This window comes from Trichechus manatus, unplaced genomic scaffold (genome assembly GCF_000243295.1).
Source record: "Trichechus manatus latirostris isolate Lorelei unplaced genomic scaffold, TriManLat1.0 scaffold00249, whole genome shotgun sequence".
NCBI lineage: Eukaryota > Metazoa > Chordata > Mammalia > Sirenia > Trichechidae > Trichechus > Trichechus manatus.
This window is the reverse complement of record NW_004444185.1, coordinates 294,786-307,804: the sequence shown is the minus strand read 5'-3', so window position 1 is coordinate 307,804 and position 13,019 is coordinate 294,786. Positions and strand designations below refer to the sequence as shown.

The window sequence follows — 13,019 nt, the reverse complement described above, 5'->3', positions numbered from 1 at the left end:
CTCACTTCCAAAAGCCTTCCCCCAATCTTGGGCCGCTAAATTTTGGTTCCATCCAGTGGAAGAAGAGTTCTGGGGTCACCAGAGAACGGGTCGGGGGTTGATGGTTCTGTGCATGTCGGCGGGCCAGATCTAGTTCTTGCCAGTTTCAGCTGGTCCTGCAACCCCAGTCTTGTTTCCCTCAACTTGGCCAGACACAGGAAGCACACCTAAATAAGGAGATAGCTTAAAGACAGGAAGTTAGTTCCTATATCACAGAAGATGGCAGGCACAGCCCTTTGCTTATTCAACATGGCAGGCAGGCTGCTGGTCTCAGTTTTATTCAGGCAAACGTTGGAAACGGACAAGCATGCTGCCAGAGCCACATCTGCCTGAATCCAAGGAATATTCCAGAACAGACGAAAGTGGGAAAACGGACAAGCATGCTGCTAGAGCCACGTCTGCCTGAGTCCAAGGAACATTAGAGTCATCAGTATATATTAACATTACCAATGGGCAAAACCACTGAATGTTTCACCTTTCAGATTGGCTAGAAACTGTGATCCTACTTTTTGAATCATCTTTCTTAACAATCATTGGTACAGGTTTCAGTAACAACAGTCAGGAGGGTCTTCATTGGTTCAACAAATTTTCTATTCATTAAATTTTAATAGAAAAAGATAAGACTGGAAACTCTTTTGCGCTCTGTTTTATTGGTTTGTTTGTGTGAAAGTTTCCCTAAAAGGTATTTTTCAAGATCGTCCTACCTACCTATTGTCTTTATATCTCAAGGCCCAGTTGATGAGTCCTTGTGAGTACAGCTCCAGCTGGGTCACATTCTCTATGCTCAAGGACAGGAAATAATGACTCCAATATTATTTCCTAAATCATCATGCTTGACGAAGTAGAGGGTCAGCAAAAAAGAGGAAGACCCTCAGTGAGATGGATTGACACAGTGACTGTGACAATGAGCTCAAACATAGCAACTATTGTGAGGTTGGCGCAGGACCAGGCAGTGTTTCGTTCTGTTTTTACATGGGGTCACTGTGAGTCGGAATTGACTTAAGGGCACTTAACAACAGTTTACCATGTGCCAAGCACAGTGCTAATCACATTACATGGGTTATTCCTTTTAAATCACAGGATGACGCTATGAAGTAGGTATCATCATTGCCCCCATTTCCCAGAGGAGCAATCTGAAGCGAAGGGAGTTTGGCACTCGTCCATTATGACACGGCTACTATGTGGAGACTGACCCCACTTCTGTTTGTAAACTGAAGAGATGAAGAAAAGGGAGGCAGGCCAAGAAAGAAAACACAAAACGGAGAGGCGCAGCAAAGAAAAAGAGCCTAAGCAGCCGGGCAGAAGAGTCCGGGGACGCCTCCCATCGGCCACCTCGCAGCCCGAATTCTTCCTACCTCCCGCGGGCGTCACTAGTGAGCGCCTTGCGTCGCGCCCCTCAGGTTCATGGGGCGTGGGTCGTCGGCGAGGAGGCGGGCCTTCCGCTCCCGCGCCAAGCTATTTCCGGCAGGAGCCGGAAGACAGTCCCGGATGGGGTCAGGGGCGGTCTGTGCGTGGAGCTGAGTTCGGGGGCGGCCGGCCTTCCCGCGCGCGTTGCGAGCCACATGCTGCGGGCCGCATCCGCCAGTCCCCGCTCGGACCAGCGGCGCTGAGGCGCCCGAGCAGCGCGCGACATGTCGTCGGGCCTCCGCGCCGCCGACTTCCCCCGCTGGAAGCGCCACATCTCGGAGGAGCTGCGGCGCCGGGACCGGCTGCAGAGGCAGGCGTTTGAGGAGATTATCCTGCAGTGTAAGCGGCGCCTGCGGGCCCGGGCGCGGCGCGGGGCGGGTGGGAGAGCGGGGCAGACAGCGGAGCCTCGGCGCTCCCCGCGCCCACTGAGGCTGTCCGGGGTCCCCGCGCCTCTGATCGCCCCGCGCTTTTGTAGGTGCTTCCCTCCCTCCTCCGCTTTATCCTTGGAGGCGATTGGGAGGGTCTCCCCTACTAAGTTGTGTGTTCTTTATGGGCAGACACCGCACGTGTTAGTGTCTGTAAATCCCAGCAGCTAACACAGCGCGCATGCATTTAAATAGGCAGACGTCCCGTTTAGGTGATTGTGTTAACGAAGTCGGTACTAACTCCAGGAATTAAGTCGCCAAGTTAACATCCTTTTCTCAGTGTGAAAACTGAGCTCTTGTGGTGCAGTGGTTAAGCGCTGGGCTGCTAACCGAAAGATTGGCGGTTCGAACCCACCAGCCAATTTGCGGGAGAAAAGACCTGGCGATCTCCTTTGGTAAAGATTACTGCCTGGAATCCCTATGGGGCAGTTCTACTCTGTCCTGTAGTGTCGCTGTAAGTCAGAATGGACTCCATGGCAGTAGGTTCTCAGTGTAAGGAACGTTTGGCCTTTGATTCTTGTCTCAGACACTCAACCTTGGTGTTCTTTAATCTTTAACTGTTAACACATTTTGAGTCTTACCGTCCTTTTTTGCTGGGACGTCATAGTCTTTATGGTTATTGAAAACCTTCAGTGTGAAAGATGTGGTTTTCTTCCTTCACCGTTAAGGGAAGTTATTTTTCTGTAGAAAGTGTTTGTACTCTCAGATACATTGTAATGAGCATTTCTCTGCCTCACTTCAATTTTACCATAACTGATGATACAGTTGGGGAAAGTAGTGGCTAAGTCAATGCTTCCCAATCTTCTCTGCACATTAGAATCGCCTGAGGAGCTTTGAAAAATTACAGAGCCCCAGGCCACACCCCAGAGCAACTGAATCACAGTATTTGGGGGTGGGACACAGGCAGCTTTAGATGCTCCCTGAAGTGACTGTAATGTGCAGACAAGTTTGAGTACTGTGTTAAGTATTTGGCTTGTGTTGTATCGTTTTATTTTCTCCTGAATTCCATGAAACGTGCTGTTACTGCTCTTTTACACACAAGGAAACTGAGGCTGAGAGAGGTTAAGTAATGTTCAGGGCTAGATTTGAACTGAGGCTTGATGACTCTTACCTTTTGCATTTGCTTTTCTCACTGGATCCCCCAAGAAGTGGCCTTTGCTTTCAACTGAGCTCATCCTTCTTAACAAAAATAGGAAGAAAAAGGCGATGATGTGCCGCCATTGTGCTAATCCCTTGTACTCCTAAAGGCCTGCCAGACCAGTGCTGTTTCCGAAGCCAGAAGCATAGGAAGCCCTTCTTACTCATCCATGATTCCCTCATTCCATCAAATTCTTTGGGAATAAACCCATTTACTGGCTGCTGATCCTTTAAAAGATAATCCACATTGAAAGTCAAATTCCGTTGGAGGCCTAGCCCCACCCGTTACTAACCTTTCTGTGTCTGGTTTGCTACATCTATAAAATCGGAATGAAGCCTGCCCTGCCTGCTTCCTAAAACAGTGCTGTGCCGATAAGTGCTTTGAAAGCTGTCTGCATAACAGTGTATAAATGTAAAGTGTCTTTAATCTCACTGGCACAAATCGAATGTTTCTCTGCGCTGAGGAAGTGGACATCTTGATGGGGCAGGAAGATGGAGGAGAAATATTTGGGTCTGAGGGGAGGGGAGAGGAGACAGGGATGAAGGACAGTTAGGGGGCAGGAGTGCAAGACCACCTTTGTCTGTTATATACTTCTGTCTAGGCTGAGGGGTTGACTTTGGGGAAGTCACTTGTTGCCTACCTGTGGAACACTGCTGTTCCTCTCATTCTTGCCTTCCCAGGCTCGTCAAGTTCTGACCCTTCATCACCTCAGTCTCCCTGTTCAATCCCTGCCTCTGAGCCTGAAGACAAAGGTGAAGAGGTTGTGGGGGTGCTTCCCCTCACCTCCGGCCTCCTCTTCAGTGAGAGGAGCCTTTGGGAAGCGTCTGCCTTGAGTACCTCCTGCCCTTTGAAAGATCTAAAGCTATCATGAGGCACCCAGTGTTGGTACAACGTTTTGTAGCATCATTATAGCCCTTCGACACTGGAGAATTTGAAACTTGCTCTTGGTCATGAGAACCAGGGTTGGAACCACTTCCCTGTTCCCTGTTGGTGAAGAAGGTGGTTCTGTTTCTGCCCAGGAGTTCCGTTTTCAGGTATCAAGGAGAAGTGGAATTCAAAGGGAGCACCTCTGACAGGAGGAGTCACTAGCATAAACCCCATCGAAAGTTTGTTCTAGAAGCAGCTGTAATCTCAGACTTTTGGGATCCGTGGCACACACACCCATTCTGACTCATAGCAGCCCCCTTCCAGCATAGCTGTTCTACAGGGTCCCTGTGGTCAATTTCTCATTCTGTTCTGCAGCCCCCACTTACATCTGATCTCACTGTGTGTCTTTCCTCTCTAACTATATGTTCCTTCTAGCCTTGCCTTTTTTTTGAAAAGTTCCCTGCACTAGTGTTTCCTGTCAGATGTATGTTTCAGAAGCTTCCCTAAGCTCTGCCGCCTGTGCTTTCTGTCTGACATGTTGGCATCCTCTATGAACTTGCCTGAGCAGGGAAGGTCAGAGTAGCCTGTGACGTGCCCCCAGTCCAATCTGTTCATGTAACTGCCTACTCTGAAAATCTGGCATTTCACCATCTCTGGTAAGAAAAAGGCTAAATTTCTCATTCTGCCCTTCCCTTTGTATGTTGGCGCCAGCCTTTATTTTCAGCCACTTAACCAGACAACTCCGTAGTCCTTCCTGCCTGGACTGTCATTTTCCTCTAAGACCTCACTCAAATGTGACCACCTGTGAAACGATGTAAAAATGAGTAAAGAATCACTCTTCTCTGCACCTGTTTATGGTTGGCCCGCATTATATTTGAGCTCCTTGAGGTTGGAGACTGTCTCATTTAAGTTGTTAAATTTACCAAATTATAGTAAAGCTCTCCTGCGTTTCTCAGAGGTACATAACATTTCACTTTTCCATTGTTGTATTTGGTGGGTGGGGGTGGGGGTGTTTTAAACTCCTGAGGGAAAAACCAGTACTTTGGGGAGTAGAGGGTGATTGTGCCTGCCCTTAGTAGGGGGGACATTCCTGCAGGCATGCGCCCGTGGCTTCCTCTGGCTGGACTGTCCCTGCTTAGACAGGAAGCATCTGGGAATGTATGTTGGTGGATTTTGGACCATTGCTACAGTAGGTAACAGAGCAGGACCAGGTACTTTGATACCTAAAAAAGGTGAAACCTACCCAGTTTCCTACTGATATTCTTTTATTCCAAAGCTTTGTAAGATATAAAGTAGTGATAAAATATATATAAGTTACTATAAATAACTTATTTCCCTCTTTTTTTTAATAGATAACAAGTTGCTGGAAAAGTCAGATCTTCATTCAGTATTGGCCCATAAACTACAAGCCGAAAAGCATGACATGCCAAACAGGCACGAGATAAGGTATGTTGAAGCCCACCTCTGTGATTCGTGTCCCTTGAAATTTGTCTAGAAGTTCAGTTGCCACTTCTCTAATTTAGAAGCAAACCAAACCAAGTACTGTTTCTGTGCTCGGGTTTTTGCCAGCTCCTTTTAAATAAGAACCCAGTAATTAAACCCAGTAATTAAAACAATTTTTTTAAGGATATGTACATACCTGGTCGGCTTCATTAGTCCAAGGCATCATCAGCGCAGTGCTTTCAGCTTGCAGGATTTCTTAAAGCAGGTTTGATGGTAAGTCTCAGGCTTCTTCTAGCCTACCGGGGTTCACTTTTAAAAACAAAGACAAGTAACACCTTCTGAGGAGTTTTACCTTTATCTTGTTAATGTGGGATTGACTGGCATATGAACATAGCACTTTTTAAACAGTATGGGTCTATTTCATCCTTTTTTAGCTCACTGTTTTCAACATATTAATAGCTTGTGAAATCAAATTAGCGGTTTGCCTCAACCTTTTTGTATTTTTTAAGAAACAGGCTAGAAAAATATTTGTGCATTTTGATAGGAAGGGGAAGTTTTGCTTCATTAAATAATACAGATGTTTATGGTGGAAGGGTGGCTGTAAACTGTCTCTTACTGAGAATCATAGAAAAATCTGAAAGTCATGCTTTGTCTAAGCAGCTTAGAGGGTGTCATTCTGGAGTCTTGCTGTTCTCTTTTTTCCATACTGAAAATAATGTTTGTCATGTTTGCATATTAGACTTGGTGGTTTGTACAGGAACAGTACCTGTTATTGCTCTAAAGCCTGCATACACACTTTTTGCACGTTGGTTAACATTTAGCAGTTGTTAAACAAAGTTGATAGTAATTTAGGGTTTAAAAAACAAAACAGAAATGCTAGGCTTAGCTGACTATTTTGATAGCGTAATCTGCTATGTAATTACCTGCCACCCATGTTTTCTCATCTGGCAAGATGGATTCATGGTAGATGACAGAGGGGGGAAAGATCATAGAGAATGGTTGGTGTGACCCAGCCAGGTTTTGTTCTTCTGGAGTGACAGTCTGGTGGCTCAGGAGAGCTGGCTCGGCTGGGGCCCTGGGAAGCCTCTGCAGTATTTGAAATATTAGTTGCAGTGCTCTGGCTAATATTAGCTGTAGATAATGCGATTTCATTCTTTTCATCTAAATTCAGTCGATTGAAAACTCAAAACATTTTATTTCTATACGGTTTATTTCTGTCTTGGTGACTGTATTCCCAGACCCTTTATCTTTCACCCAAAGTCATTTGCTTAGAAAGGTACTGTAAATAAATCTGGAACAATCCTGCTGAGTGAATTTCACATAGTCCCTGCTCTCAAGGAACCTCCTCCAGGGGTTGTTTGTTGCTTTTGTTAGTTGCCAGCAAGTCAGTTCTGGCTCATGGTGACCCCATATGTGCAGAGTAGAACTGTTCCCCAGGGTTTTCAAGGCTGGGACCTTTTGGAAGCAGATCGCCAGGCTTGTCTCCCCAGGCTTCTCTGGGTGGTTTGAACCGCCAGCCTTTCCGCTAAGTAGTTGAGAGCTTAACCATTTGCACCACCCAAGGACTCCTGTGGGTGTTTGCTAGAGAAACATGCTGAGCATGCTCACAGAAGATAGGCATCTCATCAGTTTCCTCCTCCCTCCTTCCTTCTGTCGTTCTCTGGAGCTTGTTAGAAATGTAAACTCTTGGGCCCCATCCCAGACCTGCTGACTCAGAACCTCTGGGGGTGGGGCCAGCACGCTGGGTTTTAACAAGCCTCCAGGTGTCTCTGATGACCACCAGGTTTGAGAACCTTAAAACCCATTGCTGTCGAGTCGATTCTGACTCATAGCGACCCTATAGAGCAGGACTGCCCCGTAGGGTTTCCAAGGAGCGCCTGGTGGATTCGAACTGCTCACCTTTAGGTTAGCAGCCAAGCTCTTAACCACAGCGCCACCAGGGTTTCCTTGAGAACCTTAGTTCTCCGCTGTTCCAAGTCCTTGTGAACGAGCAGCGTTCATATCACCTGAGAGCTTCTTAGACATGCAGATTACTGGGCCTTGCTGGGAAAGCAGATTACCAGCCCTGATGCAGACCTACCGAGTCAGAGTCTGGTGGGGAGGCCCAGCAATCTGGGCTTTACCAAGCCCTCTGGGGAACTCTTTTGTCCAGCCTTGCCCAGCGCGGTTTGACTTTTATTATGAGGAAAATAGGGAGTCAGAGGTTGTGAGCAGTGGAGTGACTGCCGGAGTCCTCCTGGCTGCTCTGATGTGAGTTCTCGGTCCTGGTTGTAACTTGAGGTTTGAACATTTCTTCCTGTGGCCCCTCTTCTTACCTAAGTCGCACCCTCCTGGGAGACCCAACTCCACTGCCACTTCTCTGAAACCCCTCCCAAACCAAAACATCCGTGCCCAGGGAAGTCTCTCCTGCTGCTGAACCTAGTGACTGCTTCTGTCCCTACTTTTCTTTGATACGCGTTTGTTTCTCTTCGTATTTTCTTTTCGTGACTCTCTTCTCTAAAATACCAGCTCCTGGAAGAAGAGACCTCTCATACTTTATGTATTCCATGCTGCTTTGCATTAAATTGAGGGATTTTAAGGTTATTTCCTCATTTTCTTTTATCGTGGTAAATATATCTGTAACAAAACATTTGCCATTTCAACCTTCTTGTGTACAACATAGGGACGTTAATTGTATTCATCGTGTGGTGCTAAATTGAGGAAATAAGATGTTTTCGAATTACCTAATTGCGGATGCGTTCATGTAATTGTTCCACTTTCCAATCTGGTGCTTCTTCTTTGTGGGTTAAGATGGGGAAGCACCTGGTGGCCTCAAAGGATGACGTATTAGTACGTGTTTAGAGCGTGTAATGAAAACGCCTGTAGAGACGGAGGGCAGAGTTAGGAGAGAATATTGTGCTGCCCCTTGTTTCTGTGTCTGGTTTACTCTTGGCTACATGGGGTGATGTTCCCCCCCAACCCACCACCCCTCCGCCCCGGTAGGGCTGGGTCTCGGTCTTCTGGCCTTCCCCCTCTTCTCCATCCGTGCTCTCCCCAGGTGCTGATTTTTGCTGCCCACTGCAGCCTGATAATCCTCCTCTGTAGTTCTGGTCGAGACCCCTCTTCTGAACTGTAAATCCACAGTTCTTGCCACTTGCTGCTATGTCTGAGATGCTATGCAAACGCATGCCTGCTAAGCTTCCAAAACCGCAGGGACTCTTGAGGTGCTCTTAACTGAGTCCCATGGCTTCAGTCATCTTTGATGACAACGTCTACATGTAAGCCTGGAACTTGGACCTCTTCTTGAAGTTCAGACTCTGGTGGCCAACTTCTCAGCATAGCCTGTGTGTGGTTGACATGTCCACTTGGATGTCTGACACTGAACTCTCAAGTCTTCCCCAAAACCCACTCCTTCCACAGTCTTCCCCAGCCCAGCAGGTGACACTGCATTGTATCGGTTGAGCAAGCTGAAAGCCTTGGAGTCATCCTCGACTCCTGTCTGTCTTTCATACTTCACATCCAGTTTGAAAGCAAGTCCTGTCAACTCTCTCTAAAAAATGTATTTAGTGCTACCCACGCCTCCTCACCTCCACTGCTCCCCGCTTGGCCTGGGCCACACCATCTCCTCTCTGGACTTGCTGTGGCCCGCTGACCCATGCCCCCTCTCTGCCCTTGCCCACTGCAGTCTGTTCTCCATCCGGCAACGATAGTGATCCTTCTAACACGCAGGTTGTTCCTCTGCTCACAACCCTCCAGAGGCTTCCCCGTCATGCCTCGTAAAGGCCAAAGTCCTCAGAGGGACCTAGAGGATGCATCATGGCCCCCTGCCCCTGCCCTGGGGCCCCAGTCACAAAGTCCCCTGAACACACGGCCATGCCACCTCTCCAGACTTTTGTCCTGCTATTCCCTCTGCATAGAAGGGTCCACCTGCAGGCATCCACGCAGCTTGTTTCTCACTGCTTTCTAGTCTCAGTCACCTTCTCGGAGAAGCCTGTCTCTCTCTTCCCTTCCTTTCCTGGTTTGTTTCTCCTCATGGCACGTGGGGCCACCTGGCATCGTCCGTCTACCTGTTATGATCCGTCTTCCCTGAACCACCTGAAAGCTGCCTGAGAGCAGAGCTCTGTGTTCACGCTGTGCCTCCAGCACTGAGAATTGCACCCGGCACAGAGCTCGTACAGAGACACCCGTCCAGGGCGAGAGCCCCGCTGCCCTCTGGCTTCACCTGAACTTCTTTCCCGCTCCCACTTCCTGACACCAGTAGGCCTTTTCACTGTGCGTCTCACACTTCCCAGTTTCTGCTTCGGGTCTGTCAGGGCCAATGTCTGCAGCTGCCCAGAGAGATGAGATTGCGCAGTTGGCTGTGTGGTCACGTCCACGTTTGAATGCTGACCTGTGTTCCGGCGCCTCACTGAGGAGGTCTGGGGCCTGACTTTTTTCCCCTCCCTTTTGTGCCCATTCTCTTCCTCTGCCTGGTTTGGGGATTTAGTCCTGGACATGATGGCGCCTGGAATGACAGTCAGCTGCAGGAAATGGCCCAGCTGAGGATTAAACACCAGGAAGAGCTGACGGAATTACACAAGAAACGTGGGGAGGTAAGGAGAGTCACTTTCCTCGCCTGTGTGAGAGTCCGGAGGGGACACGGGTGACAGCTGGAGCTCTTGTCTCCTCATGCAGTGAAGTGGAGGAGGGGCGGGGGTGCTGCCCCGAGAAGTTGTAGCAGTCCTAATCAATTTCCATCACAAGCTGTGCTTCTGGGGATCAAACAGTGGGGGAAAGACCAGGAAAGATGAGGCTCATCAGCAAGAGGGCGAGCCAGTGAAGTGACCCTAGTCATCATGCCCACAGATGGCATGGAAGGTGCACATGGAGAACCTTGAAAGGGAAAACAGCTGCTGCATGGTGCGCCAGAGGTTTTCCTAACACCCCAGGCCACATGGGTGGAGAGTGATTTGAGGGAGGTTCTCAGAAAGCTGTTGAGTGTGGACCTTGAAATGTCAGAAAAATGCCTTAGAATCGAGGCTGTGTTTACCCTGAATGGTGGTCTCATGGCAAAATTCTTGTTGAAAAAATACTGCTTACCATCAGCGGTCGGCTGAAGTAGGCCTCCAAACAGGTGGCTGAAGTCAGGGCTGCAAAGATGTCCTCCGTGTGAACTCAGTGGTCCACTAGAAGCCCCCCCACCCCTTTGTTTTTAATAAAGTAATGCCACTCATTGCTGTCAAGTCAATTCTGACTCTTTAACGACCCTGTGGAGCCCTGGGGGCACAGCAGTTAAGAGCTATGGCTGCTAACCCAAAGATCGGCAGTTCAAATCCACCAGCCGCTCCTTGGAAACCCTATGGGGCAGTTCTGCTCTGTCCTGTAGGGTTGCTGTCAGAATCGACTGGATGGTAGCAGGTTTGGTTTGTTTTTTTGTTTTTTTTTAACGGCCATACAGGACAGGGTAGAACTGCCCCATAGGGTTTCCAAGGCTGTAATCTTTACCAAAGCAGACTGCCACACCTTTCTCCCACAGAGTGGCTGGTGGGTTTGACCCACCGATCTCTTGGTTAGTGGTTGAGCACTTTAACCCCTACACCAGCAGGGCTCCTTTAATAAAGTAATAGCCACCATTATTTTGTCTCTAAGCGGGATCCTGAAACCTCTTACTCGTGAACGTGTGCTTTGTCCCCAGCTAGCTCAGCTGGTGATTGACCTGAATAACCAAATGCAGCAGAAGGACAAGGAGATACAGACGAATGAAGCCAAGTGAGTAGCAGTGATGGGTCGTGGGCCCCAGGTGCTGCTGTGCTGGGCTCTCCAGCCCAGTGAGGGACAGCAGTGACCACACGGGACACCAGAAAACAAGGGCTTTGTTTCAGTGAGCGCACAGTCTGGGGTCCTCCTCCCAGCCCCCAGCAGACTCTAGGGGAGGTAAGCTTACCCCTGGCATGTGTCCCAGAGGCGGTCACTGCTCTCCCTGGGGTCACTGCACAGGGACCCCATGATGGATGACGGACCAAGCTGTCTGAGGTGGTGGGGTTGGGAGCAGGGGTGGGAGTTTGTTCTTGATGGAGAGAAGCCTGGCAGACATGGTAAATGGGCTCAGAGCCTAGGATGTAGGCCTGGAGGGAAGCTTGAGTTTCGTCTGTGCCTTTTTCTTCAATATGCAGAGAGGGACCTAGAGGCTTTGGCAGGCAGAGGGCGTGCTCAGGCATTCTCCCTCAGTTAGCGGTGTAGCTGGGATTCCCAGCCTCCACTTTAAGCCCCTTCTACTAAAACTTACGCTCTTCCGAAAGGAGCTTTTACTAGTTACTCGTACACCACCACCTGTTGTCGTCGAGTCAACTCCGACTCACGGCGACCGCACGCTCCACAGGTTTTTCAACGGCTGATTTTTCAGAAGTAGATCGCCAGACCTTTCTCAGGATGGATTTCATCCTATGTGTTACCTCTCCTAGTGGGATTTTCCTGGGAAACGCTAGGGTTGGGATGGCGAAGGGAGGCGTCCTGAGCATGAAGTGGTTCGCGTGCCCGTGGTGGCTGCTGTTGTGATGGTTGGCCAGGCTCCCCGGCTCCGGTGCAGGGCCCTTATGCCGTCCCCCTCCTGCATGTCCTGCTGTCAGAATTGCAGAATGTTTGCAGACCATCTCGGACCTGGAGGCGGAGTGCCAAGAACTGTGCGGTAAGCTTCAGGACCTCGAGAGAGTCAACCAGACCCTGAAGGATGAATACGATGCCCTGCAGATCACGTTTACCGCCCTGGAGGAGAAGCTGAGGAAGACAACTGAAGAAAACCAGGAGCTGGTCACCAGGTGGATGGCCGAGAAGGCCCAGGAAGCCAACCGCTTGAACGCAGAGAATGAGAAGGATTCGAGGTAGGCTGTCCACTGCTGGGGGTCTCCATTTTAGTGAAGTAGAACTTGTTCTTTGAAAGTAGAGAAGCTTGGCAGCTCCACTTGCAGGGGAAAATCAGAAAAACACAAAGTCGGAGATATCTAGAGCAGGTAGAAAAGAGGTGTGCATTTATAGAAGTGCTCACACAGCTGAGCAAAAGATTACTCCTCCAAAAGGGCTTTGGCCCATCCTTTTTTTGCTAGTGAATTCTTTCAGTGTTTTGAGGAGGAAAGTGAATTCTTGATTATATGAATTAAACGAGGAGATAGAAAAAGATTGAAAGCTCCCCTCCCTAACCCCAGTAATTTTGTGAAGCTATTGAAACCTGTAGCAAAAATTCTGGTTTTGCTAGTGCATCCCAATCTTATGTGAACACAGATGTGAAATTCCTAAATCAAACTTAATAAAAATACTCCCTCTCTAACCAACAGCCAGTAGGATCCTTAGCAAGGAAACTTCCCACCTAGATATATGTTTAACAGCTCCCGCGAGAGTCTAATAGACCTGTGGTTAAGGTCTACTGTCCCACCATTAAAACCAGGAAGCAGAGGAAGGGCCAGTGTTGGGAAGAAGAGGGAATCGTGGTTATCCACCTAGAAAATCTAAGAGAATTGACCGAAAAACTGTCAACCAGGCTTCAACATGATTACAGCATATTTTTAAAAATCCCCATGTGAGTAGTTTAGAGATGATTCCCATTAATCTAAAAAAACGAATGAATGAAAATAGGAGACTTTTTTTTTTTAATATTTTATTGTACTTCAGGTGAAGGCTTACAGAACAGATAGTTTCTCATGTAACAGTAACACACATGCTGTTTTATGACATTGGTTAACAACCCCACA

The 13,019-nt window shown here is 48.5% G+C and overlaps 1 protein-coding gene across 4 annotated transcripts in view; it reads left to right on the top strand.

Moving 5' to 3' along the window:
- The first annotated feature begins 1,408 nt into the window (after window positions 1-1,408).
- The window catches only part of ATG16L1 (autophagy related 16 like 1), a 37,843-nt gene continuing 26,232 nt past the window's right edge, over window positions 1,409-13,019 (top strand). For 2 of the 4 annotated variants that reach the window (XM_004389478.2, XM_004389477.2), the window contains exons 1-5: window positions 1,409-1,785; window positions 5,229-5,322; window positions 9,785-9,890; window positions 10,973-11,046; window positions 11,904-12,155. In XM_004389478.2, coding sequence (XP_004389535.1) covers window positions 1,671-1,785; window positions 5,229-5,322; window positions 9,785-9,890; window positions 10,973-11,046; window positions 11,904-12,155 — 641 coding nt within the window. In that variant the 5' untranslated portion in view covers window positions 1,409-1,670. The remainder of the gene's footprint in view (window positions 1,786-5,228; window positions 5,323-9,784; window positions 9,891-10,972; window positions 11,047-11,903; window positions 12,156-13,019) is intronic. The other 2 variants (XR_002822832.1, XM_023724489.1) reach the window with 1 other exon arrangement.